At 45.7% G+C, this 24,409-nt stretch overlaps 2 protein-coding genes across 3 annotated transcripts; both read right to left on the reverse strand.

Moving 5' to 3' along the window:
• Positions 1-1,772: 1,772 nt before the first annotated feature.
• On the reverse strand, positions 1,773-13,210 carry itih6 (inter-alpha-trypsin inhibitor heavy chain family member 6). Its single transcript, XM_062391049.1, has 17 exons — positions 13,092-13,210; positions 12,374-12,409; positions 10,714-10,868; positions 8,762-8,872; positions 8,418-8,665; positions 7,622-7,794; positions 7,418-7,534; positions 7,136-7,307; positions 5,454-7,040; positions 5,305-5,337; positions 4,917-4,934; positions 4,454-4,495; positions 4,316-4,345; positions 4,123-4,167; positions 3,916-4,029; positions 3,144-3,518; positions 1,773-2,673 (listed from the first exon to the last, which is right to left on the reverse strand). Exons 1-17 carry the CDS (start codon positions 13,203-13,205, stop codon positions 2,435-2,437), a joined length of 3,609 nt encoding a protein of 1,202 aa, XP_062247033.1. The 5' UTR covers positions 13,206-13,210; the 3' UTR covers positions 1,773-2,434.
• A 1,029-nt stretch (positions 13,211-14,239) lies between these two features.
• On the reverse strand, positions 14,240-22,846 carry pfkfb1 (6-phosphofructo-2-kinase/fructose-2,6-biphosphatase 1). 2 transcript variants are annotated; one of them, XM_062391001.1, is made up of 14 exons: positions 22,688-22,846; positions 18,425-18,550; positions 18,257-18,353; positions 18,084-18,150; positions 17,418-17,492; positions 17,241-17,297; positions 17,018-17,139; positions 16,732-16,939; positions 16,502-16,648; positions 15,962-16,066; positions 15,753-15,882; positions 15,598-15,660; positions 15,449-15,513; positions 14,240-15,114 (listed from the first exon to the last, which is right to left on the reverse strand). In XM_062391001.1, exons 1-14 carry the CDS (start codon positions 22,737-22,739, stop codon positions 15,055-15,057), a joined length of 1,374 nt encoding a protein of 457 aa, XP_062246985.1. In that variant the 5' UTR covers positions 22,740-22,846; the 3' UTR covers positions 14,240-15,054. The 2 variants fall into 2 exon arrangements, with proteins under 2 accessions (XP_062246985.1, XP_062246984.1); XM_062391000.1 differs by lacking the exon at positions 22,688-22,846 and adding an exon at positions 20,004-20,134.
• Between the last annotated feature and the right edge of the window lie 1,563 nt (positions 22,847-24,409).

Genomic DNA, 24,409 nt, shown 5'->3' on the forward strand with positions numbered 1-24,409 from the left:
TTTCTGTGACGTCCCCCCCCCCCTCTCGTGTCAGCGCTCGCCACGGCGTAGGGGGCGTGTCCGAACGGCGAGCACTGACACGACGGGGGCGGGGCGAAGGCTTAGCGTAGAATCCTCTGGGAGGGGGGGGGGGGTCCCCTCCAGTGGACGTGCATGCATCTTTGACACACGGTAGTATTGTACATAGACTCGGAGGACACTGCGGTTTGAAGGCTGGACCATTCCACGCATCGCTCCTGTCAACCCTGCTTCACTTTGCTCTCTCTCCGTCTTTTACTTGTGTTACTTCAGTACAGCCCCCCCCCCCCCCCCCCTCCGGGTCACATCTGTCCGTCAGGCAAAAAAAAAAACTAAAGAAGACAAAAAAAAAATCGTGATGAAGAGTTAAATATAAATGGGCTGTTGTGTCACATGATAGTTCTCTCACTCTGCAATGCTGTTGTGTTTCCCTGTGCTCGCAGGCAAGCTAACCGGTTGGCTACTAACTTTCCACACCCCCGACAAAAAACACACAAAAAAAAAACAACCTGTTCCTTTTGCTTCTCTCTGTTGTGTAATGTCAACTTTTTTGAATTTGAATAGTTTACATTCTAACACCTTAAATTATTGAAGAGTTTTTATTTCTATATATTTGGTGCACGTTTCACTGGCTGAAGTTATGAAGTTTACAGAGCTGAGGTTGGACCAGGAGGATTGAGGATCTGGGACGAGTGGTTACGATGAATCGTACGTGTTGAGATGTGGAGAAGAGGAAGAAGAAGAATGTGTGTGGAAGATGTTTCCGATTGGACGTTTGCAGATGTTCTTGCTCTTTCGAGGGCGAAGACTGAAATTTCAGCTCATACCTGTAGTGAAAGCACCAGATCGTGTCTTGGCTGTTTCAACCCTTGTGTGTCATAGAGTCGAGTCGCTCCCCCGTCGAGACCCAACCCGTCGGAAAAGGGTTGTTGTGAATTCGATGGAAAAGATGGAATCTCCCTAAAATCTTTAAAAGACAGTATAGGAAATGTTTGAAGCCTCAGTTTACAAGTCCCCCCCCCCCCCTCACGAGAACGAACCAAGATGCTTCTATTTGGTTGTCGCCTTAATTTAGGGTCGAATTCATTCATTGGTTTGGACTAAAGGTCAGCGGCAGGTCGGTCCTGTGCTGGTGTGTACGTTGTGCATGTTGCAGCTCGTGCACTCGTGTCGCAGCTCGTGCACGCACACTTCCAGCCGCACATCCACAACACACAACGAGAGGCTCCGACCTTTTCCTGTAAAAACACACAGCAGCGGTTCCATCTCACTTCATCCAGCACACCCGACCCCTGAGCAAACCCACACCCGGCTGACGTGTTCCGGGGTTATCGACGTGTCTTATTGTTATGATCTATTTATTTAATCTTCACTGATATATATATCTCTCGAGAGGTTTCTTGTCGAATGCACGTGCTCCGCTGTTAAAATGCATTTTTCAAAGTGACGCACACCGACATCACCTGTTTGTTTTTTTCCCGTTTTGTTACTTGCTGTGTTTTCACGTGTTATGTTTACCTCGGTTATCGATCATTCCAGCGTGGCATCATAATTCAATGTGGTTATTAGCATTCCTAAGAAACAGGTTTGGATGGAAGGATTAGCAGCAACACCCGGAACCTACTGTGTGTGCGCCGTTACTGGATAGAAACTGGAACACTGTTTACTCTCAGATAGATTTGAAGCCCCTCCCCTTCCCGGCCCTTCCACTGTCCTCTCTCTCTTTTTTATTTATTGAAAACAAACGCCTCATGTGTGGTTGTACTGTTTTAATTTTCCATCCGATTCGGCCTCTGAAACCACTATTGACATAATATTCCTTGAAATTGACTAAAAGAAAAGAGTTCAGGCTGAGTAGTAGAACAACTGACTGTCCTTTGTTTGATCACTAGTACGTGAAACAATGCCTAATGTCTTGTGTAACAATTAAAATGAATTAAACTATGAATGAAATGATAGAAAAATAAAAAAAGCACATGGCAAACCTGGAAATACCCTGATTCTGTTTTGTGTAACCTTCATTGTTGTCTACACACACACACACAAATAATAGTATTTTGTATATACACAGTTTTAAAAGACGAGCTTGGATAATCCTTCATCAGTGAAATATAAGAATAATCTGATAAATAGCTTCAGGAGTTATGAACAGAGTTGATGTGCGAGGCGTTGGGACGTGTTGTTGTCGCCACGCGCTCAGCAGAACATTGAGTCAGACACACACAACACAAAAGAATCATTCAGTCCTTCTCCAGCTCTACGTCCTCCTCACTCTTTCCTCTGTCCACCCTCGTCTTCCTCTTGTTCCACCTGCTGCTCACAGAATCATCACAGCCTTCGTCACTTTGTCCTCGTGGTGTTCTTCTTCCTCCTTTGTCCAATAACCGTGCCGAGGTGGGAGCTGCCTCAGCCGGAATCAAACATGATCCACCACGTAGCTCTCGTACGGGTGGCCCAGCAGTCTGTGGACCTCGGCCTTGGGCACCACCCAGCACTTGCCCTGGTGGCGTCTCCGCACCGAGTCCTTCAGCGTCTTGTCCTGCAGGGTGACCGGCACGTGCTCCGATCCCCACCGCAGGAGGCCCCGGGCGGACGCTCCGACCTCCACACGACCTTTCACCCCCGTGACGCTCAGGTCAGCATGTTGAAACTGGCCTGAGGGCAGATAGAGGAGCGAGATGTATATTCACACTGTACTTAAATGTGAATGTGACACTTTCATGGTACTTTAAACGACTTCCAGGCAAAATACAGAACTTTTACTGTTACTTATATTAAGACCCAACCTGTTCTACTTGTACTGGTGGTAGAAGTACTCAGATCCTTCAGTGAAGTACCAGTACAACAATGTAAGCATACAAACCTTGCATTTTAAATCATACACAAGTAAAAGTATTATCAGCAAATTGTGCTTCGAGTGTCATATAGTATAAATTGTTAATTAATGTCGTATTTTATAATCAATTTAAAAGTATTTAATATTAATTAAACAAAGGATAAACTGAATTGTAACTTGTATTTCTAGATGTTAAACAAATTATTTCACAGTTCGACAGTTCTACAAAAGGTTTCCCTAATAATCTATAATGTATATTATGATTTGGAGCTCTACAGTGTTTGATTACCCAGAAGCCCTTGGGTTGAGGCGGACAGCCCTCGTCCGTCTGTGATGTAGAATCCCAGGTGAGCCATCTGAAGGTAACTGGGATGCTTGTAGTGGTGGAACAGGACCAGGAATCGAACATCCCGGGCCAGCTCGATCCGGCAGCTCTGGTGCTTGTCCACAGCGACCGCCACGCCCTGCCTCAGCACCGAGCCCTGCTGATTGATGGGGAGGAGGTCCCGCCCCTCTCCTTCCACCACCACCGCGTCCAGTGAGACCGTGACCAGGATTCCACCGGCGGCCGAGGAGATGGTGAGGCGGTCGAAGTAGGTTCGGGTCCGGTCCTCGGAGCCGTGTTTGGAGGGAGCCCCGATCAGATGACCGTCCACTATGATCCCTGAGCAGGAAAGAGAAGTGATGTTCACACTTCATAACAGGGATGAGTCATAAAGAATTAATATTAGGTCAGTGTCTGTTGTAAACCTGCTTCTTTGTAATGTTGTGTTCTCTATGGTGCAGAGTGAACTTTGTGTTCATCCTACCTGGTTTATCTGCAACCAAGATTTTATACTCAAGGTTTTTAATAAAAAAAAGCAGAATTTTCTTTATTACTTTTCACGTGTGTTGTTCACGAAGAAGTTTGAATGATTTACTGATTCTGTGTAATTTTTTCATCAATCTTAAGAACCAAGTTCGAAATAAAGCTAGATATAAAGCAGTTCGGAGGTGACTCTGTGAATATTGTTGAAATGAGATGAACCCCAGCGTGTCAGCAGATTATTCCAGATGTTTACCTCTGTGTGGGTCCTCCAGCAGCCTGAGAACATCATCAGCTCTGCCGTCCACAGTGAAACACAGGTTCTGATGCAGCTTCGGCAACTGGAGCACAAAATGTGGATCTCCATCGACTGCGACAGACAAAGTGGAGCAGTTAACAAGATCCACGAGTACTTTAAAAACATTCAGATCGTTTCTATCAGGATGAAATTGGAGCTGCTGACCTGACGAGGAGAAGACCCTCACTGTGCTCAGCCTGGATGGAGGTTCTAAAAGCATAAGACATTCAACTGAAGGACAGTCCTCCTCACTCCCAAGCACTGAAACCAATCACAGCACTAGACATGTAGTCATGTAGTCACATGTGTGTTTCTACATAGAACCCCGTCATGCAGCTGTGAACACGTGAACACTTACCGAAGGATCCCGTGTCGGCAGAATCGTCCCCTAAAAAAATGTCAGAAAATGTAATTGACCTGGATTTTGTTTCAGTTTTTTGTTGTAATCTTTATGAAGTGTCTACAGAATAATATCTGATAAACATGTCAAACTTACAGGCGTCATAGTTGAGGTCGTAGTCGTAAGTAGCCTCATAGTCTGGGAAGTTAAATTCAGGAAATAAGAGAAGTTTAGGAAACAATCTGCTTCACTAGGAAATCCAATAAAGTTGTTTTCACCCCCGTTTGTTTGTTTGTTTGATTATAAGATTACATAAAGAAACCAGGACACATTACCATGGAACTTAATGGGAGGATGAAGTTTGCTTCAGCTCAGAACCCATTACATGATGGGACAAATCTTTTATTTTATCACTCTCTCACATTTGGAAACATTCTGAGCATTTTCACCATTTTCACAATTTAACCAGAAATGAAAATAATCAGCCACATTTTGAGAACTGATATCTATGAGAGAGATTGAATTTTGAGATTGACTGTTTGGCCTTTGTGATGATTTATGACCTTGACTAGTTTGACAGGCAACAGCAGGATCATGAAGCATTAACAGTGATACTCACCTTTCACAAGGTCAATATCTATTTAATGGGAAAGAGATGAGACATAAGATTATTGAGGATTCAGGTTTAAAAGTCAGATTAAATTAGCTCAATCACTGTGTGAGAATTAAAACGCTTTAGTAAGATAATAGTTAGATTTAAACAGGTGTTTATTATTAATTCTTTAGGGATTGAAATCTTCTGGGATCTAAATCTCCAGCTACAGTCGAAAAAAACTTGTTTTCACTTAAGTGCCTTTTTAAACTACAGGATTTTTAGTATTGTTAGATTAGATTCAATTAAATTATCGGCGCTCTGTCTAACTGCTGCACTTGAATGCATCTTCACCAGAAAAATGCAAATAAAACCTTCAGAATGAATAATGTGTAGAAATGAAGTTAAACTTCACCTTTTCTCTGGATCTGGATGGAAGTGGAGACATCTTGTGGACAGATTGAAAAGCACATTCAGTTAGAGAATCTGCAATATGTATTTTTCAAACATTCCAAACAGAGACATGAAGATTAATTGCAGATAAGACAGTAGAATAAAACCTACCCAGAAGCCCGGCTGCCTCCCACAGTCCGGGCCCGTCGGTCACACCGGGCATGGGAGCGAAGGTCGCTGACACCAGCGTGGCGAAGCTGATCTCTGGTTCACCGACTGCGTTCGTGTCATTGTCTTCCACCGCTGGTGCTGGGGGGGGCGGTGAGGTGAGGGGAGACGATGGCTCAGGCAGGGAGGTGATGTTTCCAGGCTGAGGAACATCTGGAGCCGACGTGCTGCTGTTCTCCAGCTCTGTAGGGGGCGCTGTTGCTTTCACAGGGGGTAGATCCGTCCTGGACGTGTTGGGCTGTGGGGTGAGGGGTCTCTCGGTCAGGGGCGCAGGGGCGCTTCTGCCCGAGCTGAGCGGGGAGGTGGTGGTGAAGGCTGGCGTGGAGGGGGTGGTGGTTTTAATAGCGGTGGGCTGGGGGGTGCTGGAGAGTTTTCCGGGTGCAGGTGGTGCCGCTGTTCTCAGAGCACGAAGCAGAGGCGTGGAGATCTTCCCAGCAGGAGGAGGAGAGCCACTTCTGGAATCATTCTTTTTACCAGATAATGGTGCTGGGGCAGTTTTAACGGAACTGGGAACTGAGGTCGTGGTGGTTTTCCTGGACGAGGTTCTCGCTGTAGAAGTTGGAGATGAGCTTTTCCTCTTCTGAGGCGGCTGAGGAGGATCTGGTCTGGTTCTGCTCGGTCTGGAGTTCGACGCTGCGCTGAGCTTCTTCACGGCACCGTCAGCTGGTGGTTTGGTCGTAGCAGTCGTCGTCCCAGTTGTGGTTATAGTGGCTGCGGTGGTGGGCTTCACAGTGGTTGGAGTTGGAGCTGCTTCATCTGCGTCCGGCTTAACTACAACCAAAGAGGTGACCGGCGTGACAAAGTTGTATTTGAGGGAGAGGTTTGTGGCCTTGTCGGCCAGGAGCCTCTGCGCCGCGGGGTCACTGGTGTTGAGTTTGGCCAGTAGCAGCTCTTTGATGGTGTAATACGCCCAGAGACGCTGCACAAAGCTGGAGACGCCTTCCGAAGCCCCCGGACACTCCAGAGAACCGGCGCTCTCGTTCCCCTCCGCCTGAGAGACCGACACATCGTTCTCCATGTGGACTTGTTGCTTTGAATCAGTGGCCGACATCGACACCTGGAGATCCTTCACCCCTGGTTTAACTCTCCCGGCCACGACCAACTCAGAGCCCTGGAAGTAGTTGGGGAACATGGAGCGCGTGATGTCAAACGCCTGCTCCTCCAGGTAGGACAGCTGGATGTCCGAGAGCAGAGGGCTGGCCACCTCGTCGTAGAAGCCCTTCAGCTGCAGAGCCGCGTCCGCCTCCTCGTACACCATCCTGGCGACGCCGCGGTTGTCCAGCGCCAAACGCTTCAGGAGGAGGAGGTCTGCGTCGTCGCCAAAGGCCAGACCGAACAGGGAGGCCGAGCCCAGGGCCTTCTTGGCGTTATTGAGGATGGTGTCGCCGGCTGTTACTCCGATGGTGGCTTCCCCGTCGGTGAGGAAAATGACCAGAGGGACGCGGCGAGACGTGTGCTGGTTGGACGAGCCGGAGGACGGAGGATTGACGAGCTGGGCCGCTGAGAGCAGAGCTGCGTTGATGTTGGTCCCTGAAGAGGAGATGGAAACGATGGGAAACCAGTTTTAAAGCTGGAGACCAACCACAGGACAAGACAGAAGAGTGAGACATCACATCCTGACTCACATCCTTCAGCGATGATCCTCTTCACAAACTCTCTGGCGTCTCGCACATTCTGCCGAGTCGCCCGCACCGTCCGTCCCGTCCTCCACGTGTGGACCTTGTCTGAGAAGGTGATGATGTTGAAGTGGTCTCCCTCTCTCAGGTCTGCCAGGATGGTGCTCATGGCCTGTTTGGTCTACTGACAGAAAGCATCACTATTGATGACAGGATATTGTGCTACTGTTTCCTGGTCTCTTGTTGTCTTAGTGCAGATCTATAGCTCTAGAGGGCGTTTGTCCACTTTACCTGTTTTATTTTGGTGCCTATCATTGAGCCGCTGACATCTATGACAAATATAACATCCTTAGGAACCACAGGAAGCCCCCTGGGTGCAAAGTAATGCACAAAGTAGCCATCATGCACCTGAGGGAAAATGGTAAAGCGTGTTATTGGTCAGCACCACAAACACACACTGTGACTGTGAACATGCCGATTTGAATAACCTCTGACCTGGACGTCACCCAAGCCGTCTCTGAGGTCCACGTCGTACTGGACGATGAAGTCTGCGTCCAGGCCCCCGGGGGAGAGGCCGCTCTGCTGCTGCAGCGTCGGGCTGAAGCGAACCCGAGCGCAGCCGGAGCTCTGCTCCACCTGAGTGGAGGCCGGGGCGTCGCCTGCTTCACCTGAGGGACCAGGGGGTTCATTCATGAGTCAACTCTGTGTGTTAGTAATGATCTAACACCTTTTGGAAATAAGACCATTTGCTGTCTTTCCAAGAGAAGTTACAGATTGATGCAGGTCAGGTTAGTTCAGCTTGAGGTCTGTAGGTCACTGACTCTGATAATCCATCGGTTCACGGATCTTTACTCTATTCTTCATTACTCATTTTCTCATTTTGCTTTTTATTCTCTATGTTACTCTTTCCATTTTGTTTTGGTTTGTCTTATGAGGCGGTGGTCTAGTGGTAGAAACTTGGACTATGGGCAGAGAAGGTCTCTGGTTCGACTCCACGGAGAGACAACAAAAGACGAACCTGGATTGATCTGTCCACAAATCCAAGAGTCTCCCTACCCTGTCTAGTGCCCCTGAGCAAGGCACCTTACTCCCCCAACATCTGCTCCCCGAGCGCCGTACATGGTCGCTCACTGCTCTGTGTGTCCTGCATCAGGTGGGTCAAAAGCAGAGATTAAATTTCCCTACTTGCATGTCTGTGCATGTGTTTGGGACTGATAAATGAATCTTAATCTTAATTTTAATGAGTCCTCTCCTCCGTGTCCTCGTTTGCAGAGACTGAGTCAGATTCTACCTTTCGCCGTGTTGGAGAGCAGCCGGGTCGCCTTGAGGGGAAGGACTTTGATGAAGCTGATGCCCGTCCGCTCCGTTATGCCCACGTCTAGCGTCAGGTTCTGCACGGGCTGCCCGGGCCTCAGACCCAAACTGAGCTCGTAGCGTCCGAGCCGTCGAGGCAGCAGCTCCTCGTAGGACAGAGAGAAGGACAAGTGAGCTCCTGACGGGACGCTCACTGCCACGCGGAACTTCTCAATCTCCCGCTCTCTGGAACACAAGAAACATTTTCATAATTCAAAACCTGAACAGGAGTGAATCCCAGTTGTATTTTCACTCTGCAGGTTTGAAACAAACTGGACTGACTTGGTAGCAACGAGTCCTGCCGTCTTTCCTTGCTTCTTAGCAGCGTCGTAGATCTTCCTGGCGGCAGCTCTTTCCTTCACCTGGGCCACGTACACCTTGCCGTTGGAGGTGCTGATGGGAGAAAGGAAAGAGGAACAAGAAACAGTTCTCTGTGTGACTCACAGTGGACGGATTCTGTTTCAGCCAGAAACACGCCCGGCCCGCGTGGAGTTGTTGAGCACGATGACTTTATTTTTTAATACTTGTGTTTCCACGTCCGTCACAAAGCTGCTTCACAAACACGTCACGTTTAAAGGCGGCGACGGGGTCATGAGGAGGTGGAGTGGAAAAGAGTCATTTCCCTCTGAAAACAGCAGTAATGAAGAGAGAGAGAGAGAGAGAGAGAGAGAGAGAGAGAGAGCGAGATCTCGCCTGCCACACCCAGTGAAATCCCAACCAAAACCAATGCTCCCAGTGGGATCCAACTCAACCCCCGGTGACCGCTCACGTCATGTGACAAGGTGCTAAATTAAGGTCAGGGCCTTTGAGCAAATATATCCAAAGAGAAAAAACACCGGGGGCTAAATCAAATAAACCCACGGGCTGGAAGCCGGCTCCTGTGGAGACGCAGCAGAAAGGCATGAGAGGGCTGCAGTGGAAAGTGGAGGCGCTTGTATTTATGTGTGCGGCTGTTTGGGGGGGGGGTGAAGGCCGGCCGAGCTTCAGTGACCGACACACAGAACACAGACGTCTCAGTTCCAGACCCAGATATGCCAAAGAACCCCCCCCCCCCCCCCAACCCCCTCTGGATATTTGGTGATGTGCAGGCGGATGGAAGTAAGTCAGAGAAAGAGAGAAGTGACAGATTAAAGTTCCAGGCTCACATGAAAGATCTACATGGTCAAAGATCAGGAGATGCAGGCGTGTGCATGTGTGTGTGTGTGTGTGTGTGTGCGTGCGTGTGAGAGTGTGTACAGCGTATCTGAACTGGCGTGGTGCCTCTGTAAACCATGTGGGGGAGAAAAGGGGGATTTAGGCAAACTGTCATCTTCTCTATTAAATACCTGACTTGCATTGACAAAGCCTGGTATTCATCCCCTCCCCAGCCCCCCCCCCCCCCCCCCCCCTCAGTCCCGCAATGTTGACTTATTTGTGTTGTTTATATTTAGCATTTTTAAAGGCGGGCTGCTCTTGACTCCCTTTTATGCATCTGCTCCAGGTCCTTACATAATTCCTCTGAAGTTTTATTTCTGGATTCTGACCGTCAATAAGAAAACAAGCTTCGCTTATTCCAGCTTCTGCAGCTTATCACAGAGAAAAATTATTTCTATGACAGTTCTCTGCCAACGTCAACACGCAGTGGGTGTGGACCAGTAGTCATGATGATCGTTTTACAGTGTTGGTAGATCAAGATTGTATAAAACTTTATAAAAATGATTAAAACAGTCAGTTAGATCAGAAGAAGGAGAAAGCACATTAAGAACTTAGCTGGAAGTCCAGTGCTGACTTTTTAATGTGGCAATAAAATCGTATATCAATCAATTCTGAAAACAACTGGAAGCCAATAAAGAGATAAGAGTAATATACTCTGGTCTAGTAGATTTGATGAAGAGTCTGGCTGCTGCGTTTATGAAAAGCTCAGGCAGGTGAACAGAGAGAATTGCAATAATCCAAAAGAGAGGGGAAAAAAGCATGAAGGATAATCTCTAGATTACTGCCCGAGCTGCAGAAATCACAGCCGAATGATTATTTTATTCAGGGTCAAAGGTGACCTTTTACATTTGTACCTGACGCTCAGGGCCAGAGAACCCAGGTGCATGAAGGTGTAGGTACAGTGCACGTGTCCGGGCCGAGAGTCATAACCTCTGTCTCGTCAATCTTAAACTGCAAGAAGCTTTTATTTCACATCCAGGAAACAGTCACTTAGAGAAAGAAGAGGAAGAGGAGAAAGCAGTGATGAAGGACCGACTCACATGCTGAAGTTGGAGATGAACGCAGCCGAGGGCAGGTCCACCTCGAACGCAGCCTCCTTGAGGACGGGGAGCTGGTTCCACACTGAGCTCTGGACCGTGGTCACGGCGTACCGGGACGCCACGGAACACCGGACGTGGAAGTCCGTCACCTGCAGCTGGAACACGACAGGAAGTGGGTTCAGGGAGAAATCAGTGCATCGTTTATGAGTGGTCGGCCTAATTTGGTCAAACTTAAGGATTTATTGAATTCATAATTCTGCAGCCGGAACAATAATTAAACTGTTATTTTCTCAGCTCAGTCAATGACGTCCATGGAAGACAACAGCGGAGAGAGAGACTGTCTTCAGAGTCTGAGAGATAAACACGGACGCTGAGTGAAACCCACTGTCTCAGATCATAACCACCCCCCCCCCCCCCCCCCCCGTATCACAGCTTGTGTTGCAGCACTCTGTACAAAGCAGGTCCCTGCCAGATGTTTACACTCTGACGCCGGCTGAGACTGACCAGGCCACAGGACGGGCAGAGGTCGGAGATCCACATCAGCTCACTGGTGGTTTCTACCACAAAGACTGAATTAATGTACGTTCTCAGGAAGCCGCTTCCCAGCAGACGTGGAAGGGAACTTAGGGGAAAACCACATGCAGTGGCTGATGGGAGCCTGAGAGGAGCTGGAGGCCGACGCCCCTTCTGAGATGCTGGTTGTGTTGTTCACGATGTCAAAGGTCAACACCAGGATCAAAGTCTGTGACTTCACTGAGAGGCTCGATCCTTTTTTCCACCTGGACGTGTAAATTAATTCACCAACTCGTTAGAAGCAAGAATATTTGAGTTTATAGCCAAGTCAAGTTATTGCATAAATATTTTGCAGTCTATTTTTTCTTTGGTGTGATTGTGAAAGTGCTCTGACTCAACTCCTGCTGGTTTTTAAATCTGTTGTAAACAGTATTTAAATCTGACTTGAGCTGAACGACTTCCAAAGACAATATACTGGGAACCAATAAGTGAAGAGTTACATGAGCCATCCCCTCGATGGCTCATTAAGATCTACTTTTAGTAGTAACGTGAGTACATTTTAAAACACATATACAATATTATTACAGTGTATAACAATAGAACAACTTATTTTACATTTCAATATTTAATCAAATGTTTATGATAAGCTTCAAAATAACCTATAAATATATTAAAAAATATGTATAGTTACATTGGTAGAGGCCTAATGTTTTGTTCCACAGCAACAATAATACTTATCTTACATTTCTATTTTTATAATCAGTTTTTATCCTATTTTAAACTTGAACATGTTCTCTTGTTTACCTCCTTCTGACTACCTGCTGCTTAATAAGGGAATTTCGACATCATGAGATCAATAAAATGTGTTTTATCTCATCTCTTCGTATCTTTTCTCATCGTATTGTATTGTGTTGTTTCATATCTCATCCATTTTATGTCATCTTACTAATAATATTAATACTGTGCCTTGTAATTATTAGTTATAGGTTCTGGTACCTGCACAGAAAGATGTCACCCTCTTGTTCTAATTAACATTTAGTTCTGTTTCCCTGTAAACACTGAATAATAATACATAGCAACTTCATTGGCTTAATAATCTGATTATTTGACATTTTAGCTCTAAATCATAGAAAGTCCACAGACTTACCACTGCTTTTGTTGGTTTGCTTTGACGTTTCACTCTCTGCAAAAGAAACAAGGCAACAAGTCAGTGATGGTTGGTTTTATAAAATGTTTGATGAGTGGTTTAATAGAAGCTGAAAACACTCTGTGATCATGTGGTGCTTAAAAACGTTCTTTTGCAGGAATACGGTGGAAATCCTGTTTTTTAAAGTAATCTCCAAAATCTGAGAGTGTGAGGGTTGGGTCCAGTTTCTGTGTCACAGCGTCTGAATCAAAGCCATTCATGAATGGAGGGGAAGTGGAACTGGAAATAAATGCTTTCACTGTACACAGGGCCAGAGAAGGTGCACGGCTCGGCCTCCAAATGTTCATTTTGCACACAAGTCACTGCTGTGTCAATACATTACCACATATCCTGCTCATAGCCGGGAATTTAACATAAACAAATAAGTTTAAGAGTGGAAACCCTTTATAGGGGGACCTACACATCATATAACTCACTCCAGAAAAATAGTATGTGTTAAAGTTGTGCGAGTGTGAGTCGTTCGACTGGTTGTGTTCCAGCTCTAAAAGCTCAGTTTAGGACACGTGCACTTCTTGGTAAATGATCTCTAACAACAGATTTTACAGTTACACCAGTTAACTCCAACTGAAACATGTACATTTCACATTTAGTTAACGTTAATACTGTTTTTGTGAAAGTTATCCTTCACCGACAAAATGAAAATGAAACAAATCCTCACCTGTAGACGTATATTTTCTCCGAGGTGAGCTTCATATTCCTCCGACATTCCTCCCTGCACGTAAAAAGTGAAGAGAACCAAAAAGCACCGGATGATCACGTTGATCACGTCCATGACGACTCAGGTTCCAGGCTCCAGGATGCAGGAGAATGTCCCAGTGGAGTGAAGCAGCTCCTTCAGCAGGACGCGGTGCTCACACCTCACATCTTACACACTGAGGGGCAGTCCCCCCCCCCCTCCCTCACCTCAGCACAGGTTAAACTGTGTCACTGCAGCGACAATAACAAGAAATAAAAGGAGATGTTGTGATATGACACCAACAACCACAAGAAACTATAAAAAATAAAAAAATGTCAGAAGAAAGGAGTTCAGTCAGAGAGAAGCGTGAGTCCCTCTGGAGAAGCTGCTCCCTGAAGCTCCACTTCACGCACACGTTCCAACGCTGGAAACTTCACAGGCTGTTGAGAGGGTTCCTGAGAAATGAAGGATTATTAACCCCTGCTCGACCGTGTGAGGAGGAAACTACCAGCACACACTTCCTCCTCCTCCTCTTCACTCTGCAGCAGCGGTGGAGGAAGGACTCAAACATCTGACTCAAGTCAATGGACACATACATTGACTAAATTGTGCTAAAAGAATCACATTTGCTTCTCTCCTGAGCTCTTACTTTGAAATATACTTGAAGTGATTCTGCACTTAAATGTGTTTTTAAACTGTAACCTAAATCATATGACGTTTCTTTGATGAAAAAATTTGTTTAAATCATATTTGCTACCACATTTATTTAAAATAATCTAATTTATGGTTTGAACATGGATCGAGTCGACCATTTGGGACGTTTCTGTGAAAAAGTTGGGGGATGGGACTGATGGACTGTTGCATTGTGGGAAAGAGTCAGAAAGTGTGGACATCAGATGTGTTGACTCATTAATTGAGATTCTACTGTTGAATGTGTTTTGTCTTTTTTAATTATATTAACGGACTCTGTACCAAATATGTGATATTTTCTACATTTCTATTTGATGTCAGTTAGTTTCTGTTTTTCGCTGGACTTTGAAAATAAAAGATGATGTACTTATTAAAACTTGTGTATTTTTTCTAGCAGTTTTCCCGGTGTCAGAACAAGGAAAGAGAGAAATGCAAAAATAAACTTTCTAAACTCTTCTGCTTGACGTGTGGTCTTTATTTGATTACACCTGCGTGGTAACAGAAACAAAGGGAGCAGTGCTTCGTGTCGTAGAGCAGGCGACTCGTTCTCTACCTCATTTATTTACATTCTTTTATTCACATTCACACATTTTGGCATCTCGTCCACTTCAGCACACAAACAATGAGATTTGTGTCGGTGCTGTCCATGGTGCTGATACTCAACCCTGATAATCAGCAACATGTAGTGTCTCCACATCTGTACACAACAACGACTCATGTGCTAAGTCCCAGGTTATTGAAGGTCTCTAAGCTCCGCCTCCTCTCAGCCGTTTTGTAAACATCGTGACAATTTTTTTTTGAGAAACTCGAGTTAGAAAAAGACACAGTGTTAATCCATGGCCGTTGATGTGTTGCTGGTGTAAACAGGAATCACTCGAGTAAGAAGCTCATCTCCTCCACATGTGAACAGTTGTATTATTGAAAAACAGCTGTTAGCGAAGACGACAGGGTCAGTAACACTTGGTATTGATTCTTCATGTTGCCAGATCTGTTCTCACGGAGCGGGTCAGGTGATAGGAGCTTGAAGAATCAAGGATTCTACTTTGTTGTCACCTGTGTGTCCAAACTGAAATGAAAATGTAGTGTGTGGACGTTGCCTGAGTCTCGTTTCTACCATCTCTTCCTCACCTTGTGCTTTGAAGGCCCCGCCCACCCCCCACCACACTTTCTACTATCACACCATCAGCCTTTAACTGGAGTGCGTCTCTATTGTGTTGTGTGAATCAGTTGCAGCAACATCCGGTTTCACACGCTTCTATATGTGATCGGGAACCGTCTGCAGAGCTTCCTCTGGGTCTCTGTTGGTGTCCACGTTCTGCAAAGACACAGACAAAACCACTGACGGGTCATTCAATGCCAGACTGTGGAGCTGTTGCTGAACAGCGACCCCTAGGGCCACAGGGGGTAATTACAGGACATGAGAATTTTCCTTCGTCAGGTTGAACAATATCTTCTTCTGCATCTTTGACATGTCAACGTAAAAAATCTAACAAAACACGAATCTGCAAACGTACTCAGTCAAGACAAAGTGCGGAATTGAACAACGGGTTAGAATATGATAGGGTTAGTTTATCCGTTTGTCGGCAGGAACATGTAAACACCACAGACCAGTTGGTTTGAGAATCTAAGAACGACTTGAGGAAACGTACCACTGGCCTCTCTCTGTGTGTGTTGACGGCTTCGATGTTGAGGAAGAAGGACTCGACCTTACACCCTGCGATGGAAGACAGGAACCAGACGGTCAGGGAAAGATGAACAGTGAGCGGAGCGGCCACACACTCAACAGGTCACAACCTACCGTAGGCTATGGGTGTGAGTTTGAGCACCGTGTGAAGGGGGCATCTCAGATAAGGCAGCCCATCTTCACAGGGAGGGGGAAGAAAACGGTTAGGGGGGGGGGGGTCAAAACAAAACGTCACACGGTGTGAAACGTGGAAGTCGGGTTCTCTGTACCTGCAGGTTTGTCTAGGAAGTAAGCCAACAGGCAGCGCATTATAGCCTGGTGACAGACCACCAGGACGTTCTCCTGCCGCTCCAGCTCCATGATGACCGGCTCCAGACGATGGACGATGTCCTCGTAGGACTGGAGCAGAGACAAAATGATTAAACAGTCCACAACCCTGAGGTCGTTAAGACTTCATCAGCCAGACTCTGCCACTCACTTCACCCTTAGGGTAACGGTAACGATACTTGTCCTGGTCTCTCAGGGCAAACTCCTCTGGGAAGTTCTCCTGGATCTCCTCGTAGGTGAGCTCCTCACATACGCCCTTGATGAGGAAAAGTCACAATGAGTCACTGCAGCTACCTAAATATCTATCTACATATCTATCTATCTATCTATCTATCTATCTATCTATCTATCTATCTATCTATCTATCTATCTATCTATCTATCTATCTATCTATCTATCTATCTATCTATCTATCTATCTATCTATCTATCTATCTCTCTATCTATCTATCTATCTATCTATCTATCTATCTATCTATCTATCTATGTATCTATCTATCTATCCATCCATCCATCCATCCTTGGATCCAGTTATGTTTGGGTTCGGGGTTGGGAAATCTACCTGGATAATGTAAGTTCAAAAGTCACTAAAATCTAGAACATAGGTCCAGTTATTTAAAAAAATTTTAATAAAAAACTTCAACATATCGAATCTTGAATCTTGAATCGTCTGAAGAATGTGATAAACTCACGGCGTCGATCTCATTGAGAGCCTTCCACTGCTCGTACTGAACCCCCAGAGCCTCTGCTGTCTGGATGGTCCTCTTCATGTGGCTCGTCCACACCTTCAGGTCCCTGATGTTCTGACTCCTGATGAAGGTTGCCAGGGAGTTGGCGTACTGGAGGAGATGAAGAGGAGATGAACATGAAGCCACAGCGGTCGTATTTCCTTTTAACATGCGCTCTTATCTTGTTTCTTTACCTTGTGTCCTCTGGGCGAGAGGCCCGAGTCCCCCCCGATGCGACCCAGCAGGTTGAGCTCACTCTCTCCGTGGCGAGTCAGATAGATGGACCTCGGCGTGACGTGGATGTTCATGAGGTAGTAGACGATCCTGCTCTGAATGTGGTCCTGGACCCGGTTCACCAGGTATCTGCTGCCCACGTCGAAGATCTTGATGTAGGAGAGCTTCCTGCTCAAAGACATGGAATTTGGGGAAAGTTAACTTTAGAATTCATCAGATAGGATATAAAACCATTACGGTCAGGACCTGTCTTTCTCGTCGTCTATCGATATGTAGCTGGCTCTGTAGCACTCGATGCGCTGGATGAAGTCTTCCTTGGCTTCATCTATGTCACGATCCACATAATCTGGACTCCCAAACTTTACTTGCTGTAAAGTAAAAGTTTAATAGTTTAACTGAAATCACTAGGTCCCACTTCTTATATGATAATGAAAAACGTCATATCAGAAGATTTGTAGCTGCACGTTACCTTGATATTCTCTGCAATGATCTCTGGGTCATCACAGATTGATTCCACAAAGATAACCTGCACGAGAATTCATTCAAGCAGTGAGATGGAGAGTTACTGGGATGCAGGTGAGTCGTTTCAACCTATGCTAAACAAACCAGTATATATTTCCGGTGCCACTTCCACACCTGAACTTGCCTTGTAGCCTTTCTCCTTCGCAAAACACAGAATGCTGGTCCTCCTCTCCCTGGTGGTGTTGGTGGCATCAAACACCTGCAGGTCAAAGGTGCTGTCAATAACACATCCAGGCCATATTTGGATTTAAAGCACATTGAAAAATGTTCAGTATCAGAATGAGACTGTAAGTAATGTTTTTAACACATTTTAATACAATGTTATGCAATTTTTCATGAGGTTTGTTGTTTTATTTAATGTATTTAAAACATTTAACAAAGCTCGTCCTGGACATAAATCTTCCCTCACTTTCAGTTTTGACTTCTGACAATAAAACAGATTTTACACAAATTCATAAATAACCTGTGACGGCATTATTGTTTTTATTCTCTTTTATCAATTAATAATTGTTTTTGTTTTGTAAATCTCTGTTTTCATCTATTAGAATAACACAATTCGGCAAAAACATGATGAAATGCATCTTATGCCTCAGAAGCTCAGCCAGAAAAACATGCTCCTACAACAAAGCTTTAATCTTAACCATAATGACTTAGTAAAGTCAGAGGATTTGCAGGAGACACAGTTTTGAGGCTGGAATATCTTTTCATATTTTATCTTTTATTTATCCCAGACGATAACTAATTGTTGAATTGTAATTGGAGGGACAGTCTCAGTTGTCCTCTGACTTACGGCCACTTGTCCCTGTTCCTTGGTGAAGTAGACGGTGACATCTTTGAGGGCGGACGTTGCACAGGCCCTGAAGGAGAGGTGACACTCGTGAGGACACAATGTGATGAAATACTGAGGAGGACAAATCAAATTTAACACTCAGCGACTCATCAGAGCATCTGTGGCGTCCGTACTTGCGGATCCTCATGGCCTCCTCGTTGTCCGGTTTGAAGAACTCAAAGTTCTTGTAGATCTTGACAGCCTCTCTTCGGTACTGGCCGACGTTAAACACTGACGGGAGAGAAGAAGATTAAATCTGCTCTGTGTCTCATGTTCTGTTATTTGTCTTTTGGAACGCTGACTTTTTGTAGGAACTCCGATCCAGTTGAGGTAGCGGGTGAGCTTCTTGGAAATGTACGTCTTCCCTCTGGCAGGAAGACCCACCATCACGATCATCGTGGGAGAGTTACAGAACTGAGGCACCGAGGCTGAGAAGAAAACACACAGACACACAAACATGACACAAAAGCGAAACACAAACGCTTATCAGCCACGTGTGTGTTTGTGTTATATGTGTTCATATGTAGTCTGGGTAGTCGTACTGATATATAAGGTCAACAAAACATGATGTTGTACGTGTCACACACCAACAACCACAGCCACAGCTAGCAGATAGCGAATTAGAGACAACTCTTTGTCCTTCTCCACAACTTGTATTTACGACAGTGTACGTATCCTACCTGTAGGGGGGGCTACAGTACAGCCGAGCGTGAATCGTGCATGGTGTCGCTTTAAAGGCCGAATAAGTTAATTATTGTTATTGCAAATCTCAGTGTTTTTGTATCCGTCACCATCAAATCAAGATGTTGATGTTTAACAGTTGCTGCACATTGAAGTGACAGAAGAGCATCAGCTGGGTTCGACTGATCAAATGCAAACGAGGTAAACAACTCTCTGATGCTCTGTGTGTGTGTATGTGTGTGAGTGTGTGTGTGTGTTTATGTGTGTTGCTGCCAAGGTGATCTTCATTAAGGGAGAATGGAGGCGCTCCGTGGTGCTGCTCTAATGTCTGCTAACCAGGGAGCCTCTGTACTGAGGCTTATCTGTCTGCCAGCCTCTGGCAGCGTGCCATGACACAGAAAACTGTCTGAGCAACAAGAGAAACACAAAAAAAAGACACATAAATACGTTACAACAATGAAATCATCATTTGCAAACAGTCGATACACCTTTTAGGGAGTGAGAAGAAAAGTTTTACCGACTAGATGCTCCACCTCCTCAGGTAGAAGTCGGCGTGCGGCGCCATATGGTCGACAAAACAAAACGCTCCCAATCTCAAAGTGTGTTTAAACTGTGAGGATCTTCCCTGCAGGTCGGTGCAGTTCAGCTCAGCTCCACACAACAAGGCCCCGACTACAACTTCACCATCATCTAAAGTTGGAAAAGGAGCTGAGAGAGACGCGGAGCCTCTTCTGAGATAAAGCTAAATCTCATATACTTACAGACAAATCTCAAACCTCTGTTTCTCACCCAGTCACGACTCTGGTGTTTCCTGCTTGTCTGTCATTTATAGAGCAGACGGCAGGATCACTTGCTAGATAACAAAAGTACCCGGATGACCCGTGCGTGTCTATACATGGACGGGGAGAGGGTCGGACTCCAGGCTGTTCCAATATGAATGGAATATGCCGTATCAGCAAAATGCTGAAAGGACCCATGGCAGACACAGCACAGAGAGCCAGCTCGGACCTGGTCTGGTCCTGTCTGGCTGCCGCTGACCCCTCTGTGTCTCAGACTGTCCGTCCCCTGACTGGACTGGACTGGTCCGGGCCCAGTGCAGAACACACACCTCTGACCTGTAACACCACCTTCGATCTGCGGGAACCAGAGTTCAGTGAAAACAGAGAAGAGGCTGTTTAAACTGCATGTCACTGCACTTACATCCCCTCCTGTGGTTCAAGCTGCAGCCCATCCCCGGCACCCAGATCTTGAGCAGAGGAGTCTGGGTGAGCCTCTGCTGCTCAGCGGACGCATTAATGGTGAGAGCCATGAGGCCTGCAGAGCGCCGGGTGGAGTGGAGCGACCAAAGCCCTGCGATGTGTGTGCTTCACCGCACGCTACATACTGCAGGTCAGCTGACTGCAGCAAAGGAGAGGTACTTGGTAGGCAGCAGGAGGAGGAAGAGGGGGAGGAGGAGGAGGAGGAGGAGGAGGACATGAGGCCTCGCTGCATGTCTGCCTCTCAAAGGAGAGCAGCTGCCAAAATCTCTGGGGTGATGTCACCCAGCAGGGAATCCTCCCAATCCAGCTAACTGTGCATCCACTGGTTTGGAGTCAGATGTGCAGAGTCCTGTGAGACCAGTGAAGAGCTGAGGGAAGCTGCCGTGAATTCAGATGAGCCCAGTTTGTTTATCAGATTCTTTCTCACCACCAGAGGGCAGTTCAAACCCGACATTTGAAAATCAAATACTGATACTGGTTTTAAAAAACAAAGTGATCCTCAGAACAGAGCTCATATTATCCCGGAACAAAAGTCCGTCTGGGGTTTTAATCCCTGTCGGCTTGTGAAGTGGGACGATTGTAATTTTCAATCTTTGCTGTGAGGCGGCTTTGTGCAGCAAGTCCTGTATGAAAAGTTCTGTACAAACAAAGTTTATTATTATTATTATTCTCATTGTTCTATTGTGCTGTGGATGAGCGTGTTGTCAACTCCAGGCCGGCAGTTCGATCCCTGTCTGCCCCATTCTGCAAGTGTCTCTTGATGCTGAACCTGAACTCATGTTATGAGTTATGAGTCTGAAATGAAACTTAACCAACAAACTAAATAACAAACTTGTAACTACACAAAAATGACAGTTACTCTTGTCGTGGCAATTCTGCAAATTCCACTCTGACAACGAGGAACGAGACACAAACCTCTGACAGTGTTGTCACAATTTAATTCTCAGAGCGCGATCTGAAGCGTTTCTTTCTCTTTACACATTAAGCTCCTTCCTCTCCTGGTTCAGGCTGTTTCTAAGTCAAAGGTCGGATTTTCTGATGACATCCAGGCAACCAAGCCTTTGTTAAAGCAATCAGGCCGAGATTCATTCAGTGGGCCAGGATATGATCAAGACTAGACTGTTTAAGATTCAATCCTGATCAAGCAAAGGGGAAATTAACACGATTACAATGTGCCTGATCAAAATGTTACGTTTCCCTCACACTCTTCTTCATTCATGTTAATTTATCCAGTTGAGATGTTTTGTGCTTTTAGAGACTGTGTTTGTTATAAGTTCAGTTAATCAGCCGTCGGGTCACTTCACTGATGCTGCTCGTCATTCGAGTTAAGACTTATTATCTCTGAATTATCTTTTTATCTTTGGTTTTATCCATTTCTCACAATAGTTGACCCCCATAGCTGGACTGGGTTGATGACTAAACACAGTGGTTGGTTTTGTGTAGACATTTAAAACTGTTTTTAAATATTTCATCATAGTTTGTGTTCAGACCCAAATTGACCCTCAGAGACACTAAAGTCTTCTCATTCTCAGAACCAGGAAAAGAAAGTTCATTTAAAAGAGTAAAACATTTAAACAGATGTGTTCTGTGAACAAAGTGTCATCGTTTAGAACAGAGAGTTACTTCCAGACACACATCAGTTCTCTGAGTCGACTACAAAGCTCCTCAAATATCAAATGTCAACAAAACATAATAAAAATCTTTTCCAAGAAATGAAAAAGTTGGAAATCGTGAACCCCGTATCTGGGAGTCAGATGCCAGACGTTTCAATCAGGAAACATCATCGTGCAGCTTCGGCCGATGTTCAAAGTCTATGAAGCAGTTTCTCTTTGGCTAACGACCAGTAACAGGCTTTGTTTCCATTTCTGAAGAAGCTCAGCTCGTTAGTGAAGGTACTAAAACGTTCTATTGTGACAGACGTTTGCTTTGGCAGGAGTACAGCACGTCCTCCCAAACCACAGCCTGGAGTTGGTCCTCACACACACATACTCACAAACACACACACACACACTCACGTGTTTGTACTTCTGTCTTAGTGAGGACACCCATCGAGGTAATGCATTCCCAGACCCTTGCCCTCACCTTAACCATCCAAACTAGATGCTTAACCCTAACCCAACCCTAACCTAAACCAAGTCCTGACCCTGCAACAGCCCATTGAAAAGTCAGGACTGGTCAAAATGTCCTCACTTTCCAAAAATATCCTCCATCTGTAGGGTCTATATGTCTAAAATGGTCCTCACAAAGATATACATTACACAGCGTGCAGACTCTCAGAGGGGACATCCTCCTCTGGTGATCAGTTTGTGAACATGTGCACGTTTGTTAGCTTTAGACGAGTTGTAATTGAGATTGTCCTTCTAAGCATTTCACATTATTACTGAGCAGGAGACCGAGAAGAAACAATCAAGTCCATGAAATAACAAGAAAAGACAGCTGCTCTCTTAACTTCCATCTCTTCTGGTGCGATTTCCCTCAACGTGGAAACTGCGTCACTGCTGCTTGACGCATGTCCGACATCCAGCAGCTTGTTGTTACTCTCCCTGTCGGGATGAATCTATGCACATGTGTTAGTTGATGCTTCACCGCCGGTTGTGTGTCTCACGCTCTCTGCGGGAACCTCACCTGCGCTGTTACACCTGCGGAGCCTCATGTGTTCCAGCTGGGGAAACTCCATTCTGTGCTACGCTCCCATGAAGCCGGCAGCAGAGCCGCACAAACCAGGATGAACAGGACTGATGCTCTCCTGAGAGAAACTAGACCCTTAATGCCACAGGATTCTCCACCCACCCCCACCCGTTCCTGCAAGTCGTCTCTTTTTCACTAACAGGGACATATGATAGCAGCTCCCAGGGCTTGGCCTTTACTGTTTGCCAGGGCCGGAGTTCACGACGCACACATGTGGTGAGTGAGCAGCCGCACTCGGAGGGCGCAGCACGACAAGTGCAAAGGTCGCTGAGGAGCACTTTGTTGTTGCTCTGGTTGCATGAGGAGGCCTCGGCCACATTTCTACCAGCACTCACCAGTCACTCATCCCGCAGGTCGGCTGTACACTCCTCCACAAAGAGAGAGGGAACGCATGACACAATCAAATGATGATGAACAACTTTATTTATTGTTACAGTCAGGTACTGAACCATCACGGTGGTTTAAATACTACGACTGGACGATTCACAGGATAAATCAAATCCAAAGTACGGGCCACTTGTAGGACTTGACTTTGTGAAGTGTTTAAAATAAACAAGTGATGACACTTCTGCTCATCATGCTGCTGCAACTCAGAAGTAAGATTCCAGAGTGAACACACATGAAGTATTAATATTCAGTTTGATTAGTAAAAAGGTTTTATAGTGTTGAGCTACAGGAGGACTCTCTCCAAACCGTGAATCATGTTGACACATCTACAACAGAGTTGAACCAGTAAATTACAAGCGAAGCTAATTATAAACTAAAACAGGACGTTTCTGCTGCCGGCAGCTGTGGTTTGTAAAATCCAGTCCAGTCTGTGAGTTTGTCGGTTTGGCCACGTTCCAGACGGAAGAAGAGGAATCCTCACGTGACCTTTCCTCTGCTGTAACACCGACGGACCCACCATGTTTAAAAAAAGACTCAAGCAGCAGAACTGTTGCATAACAACACAAGCATATAACAGAACCATTGTGTGTTATGTTCCATTAACGTGAAATCTGAAAGGTTTGAAATAACTTTAGACACAAGACCTTTTCACGATTGGATGATACAGAATGACTCTGCACAGTTAAACACGGGGATGCAGTGGAGAAGGGCAGTGGAGAAGTTCACGCCCCAGTTGGTGCAGGGTCTCTCTCTGAAGAGTTTACATACGTTCTCCCAGTGTCAGTGGGTTTGTGTCTATAAATCATCTGCAGCCCGCTCACACTCCTCCAAAGGAAAAGCAGTAGATGGAAGGACGATGAAAACAAAGTTCATAAGCTTGTGTATCTACTCCAATCAGTATTTCACATTTCAGACAAGAAAAAGCATTGTTGAAAGTAGAAAGCTTCTCTTCCTGTCACGGTTTATCAGTCACATCTCTATGAGGCCCAGGCTATGAAAGGGGGGGGGGGACTATTCTAGCAAATATGAAATTCCTTTACATCCGCCGAGTTATCAAACCTAACAGTTATTCAGAAAACCACCGACCACCTTTATCTCATGAATTATTGAAGCGTTGCACATATGTTCCTGCTTCAACACAATTGTTTTTATCATTTCCGTGAAAATCCCCAAAGTGGATGAAATCGGCTCCAGATGTCTTCGGCTGAAGCAAAACAAAACCGCGGCCACAGGAACAAATCTGGGCGGAGGGTTTTTCAGGAGGGGGCCTCT

This window comes from Platichthys flesus, chromosome 7 (genome assembly GCF_949316205.1).
Source record: "Platichthys flesus chromosome 7, fPlaFle2.1, whole genome shotgun sequence".
Taxonomy (NCBI): domain Eukaryota; kingdom Metazoa; phylum Chordata; class Actinopteri; order Pleuronectiformes; family Pleuronectidae; genus Platichthys; species Platichthys flesus.

Coding starts and splice junctions, on each gene's coding strand:
- pfkfb1 (XM_062391000.1), bottom strand. CDS start 20,112: ATGGCTCTCACCATTAATGCGTCCGCTGAGCAGCAGAGGCTCACCCAG. Junction 16,940..17,017: donor ATAGACGACGAGAAAGACAG/GTCCTGACCGTA, acceptor GTCTTTGAGCAG/GAAGCTCTCCTACATCAAGA. Junction 16,067..16,501: donor CTCTCAATGAGATCGACGCC/GTGAGTTTATCA, acceptor TTCCTCATCAAG/GGCGTATGTGAGGAGCTCAC.
- itih6 (XM_062391049.1), bottom strand. CDS start 13,205: ATGGACGTGATCAACGTGATCATCCGGTGCTTTTTGGTTCTCTTCACT. Junction 7,795..8,417: donor GCTCTCCAACACGGCGAAAG/GTAGAATCTGAC, acceptor CTGGTCCCTCAG/GTGAAGCAGGCGACGCCCCG. Junction 4,030..4,122: donor GAGGGTCTTCTCCTCGTCAG/GTCAGCAGCTCC, acceptor TGTCTGTCGCAG/TCGATGGAGATCCACATTTT.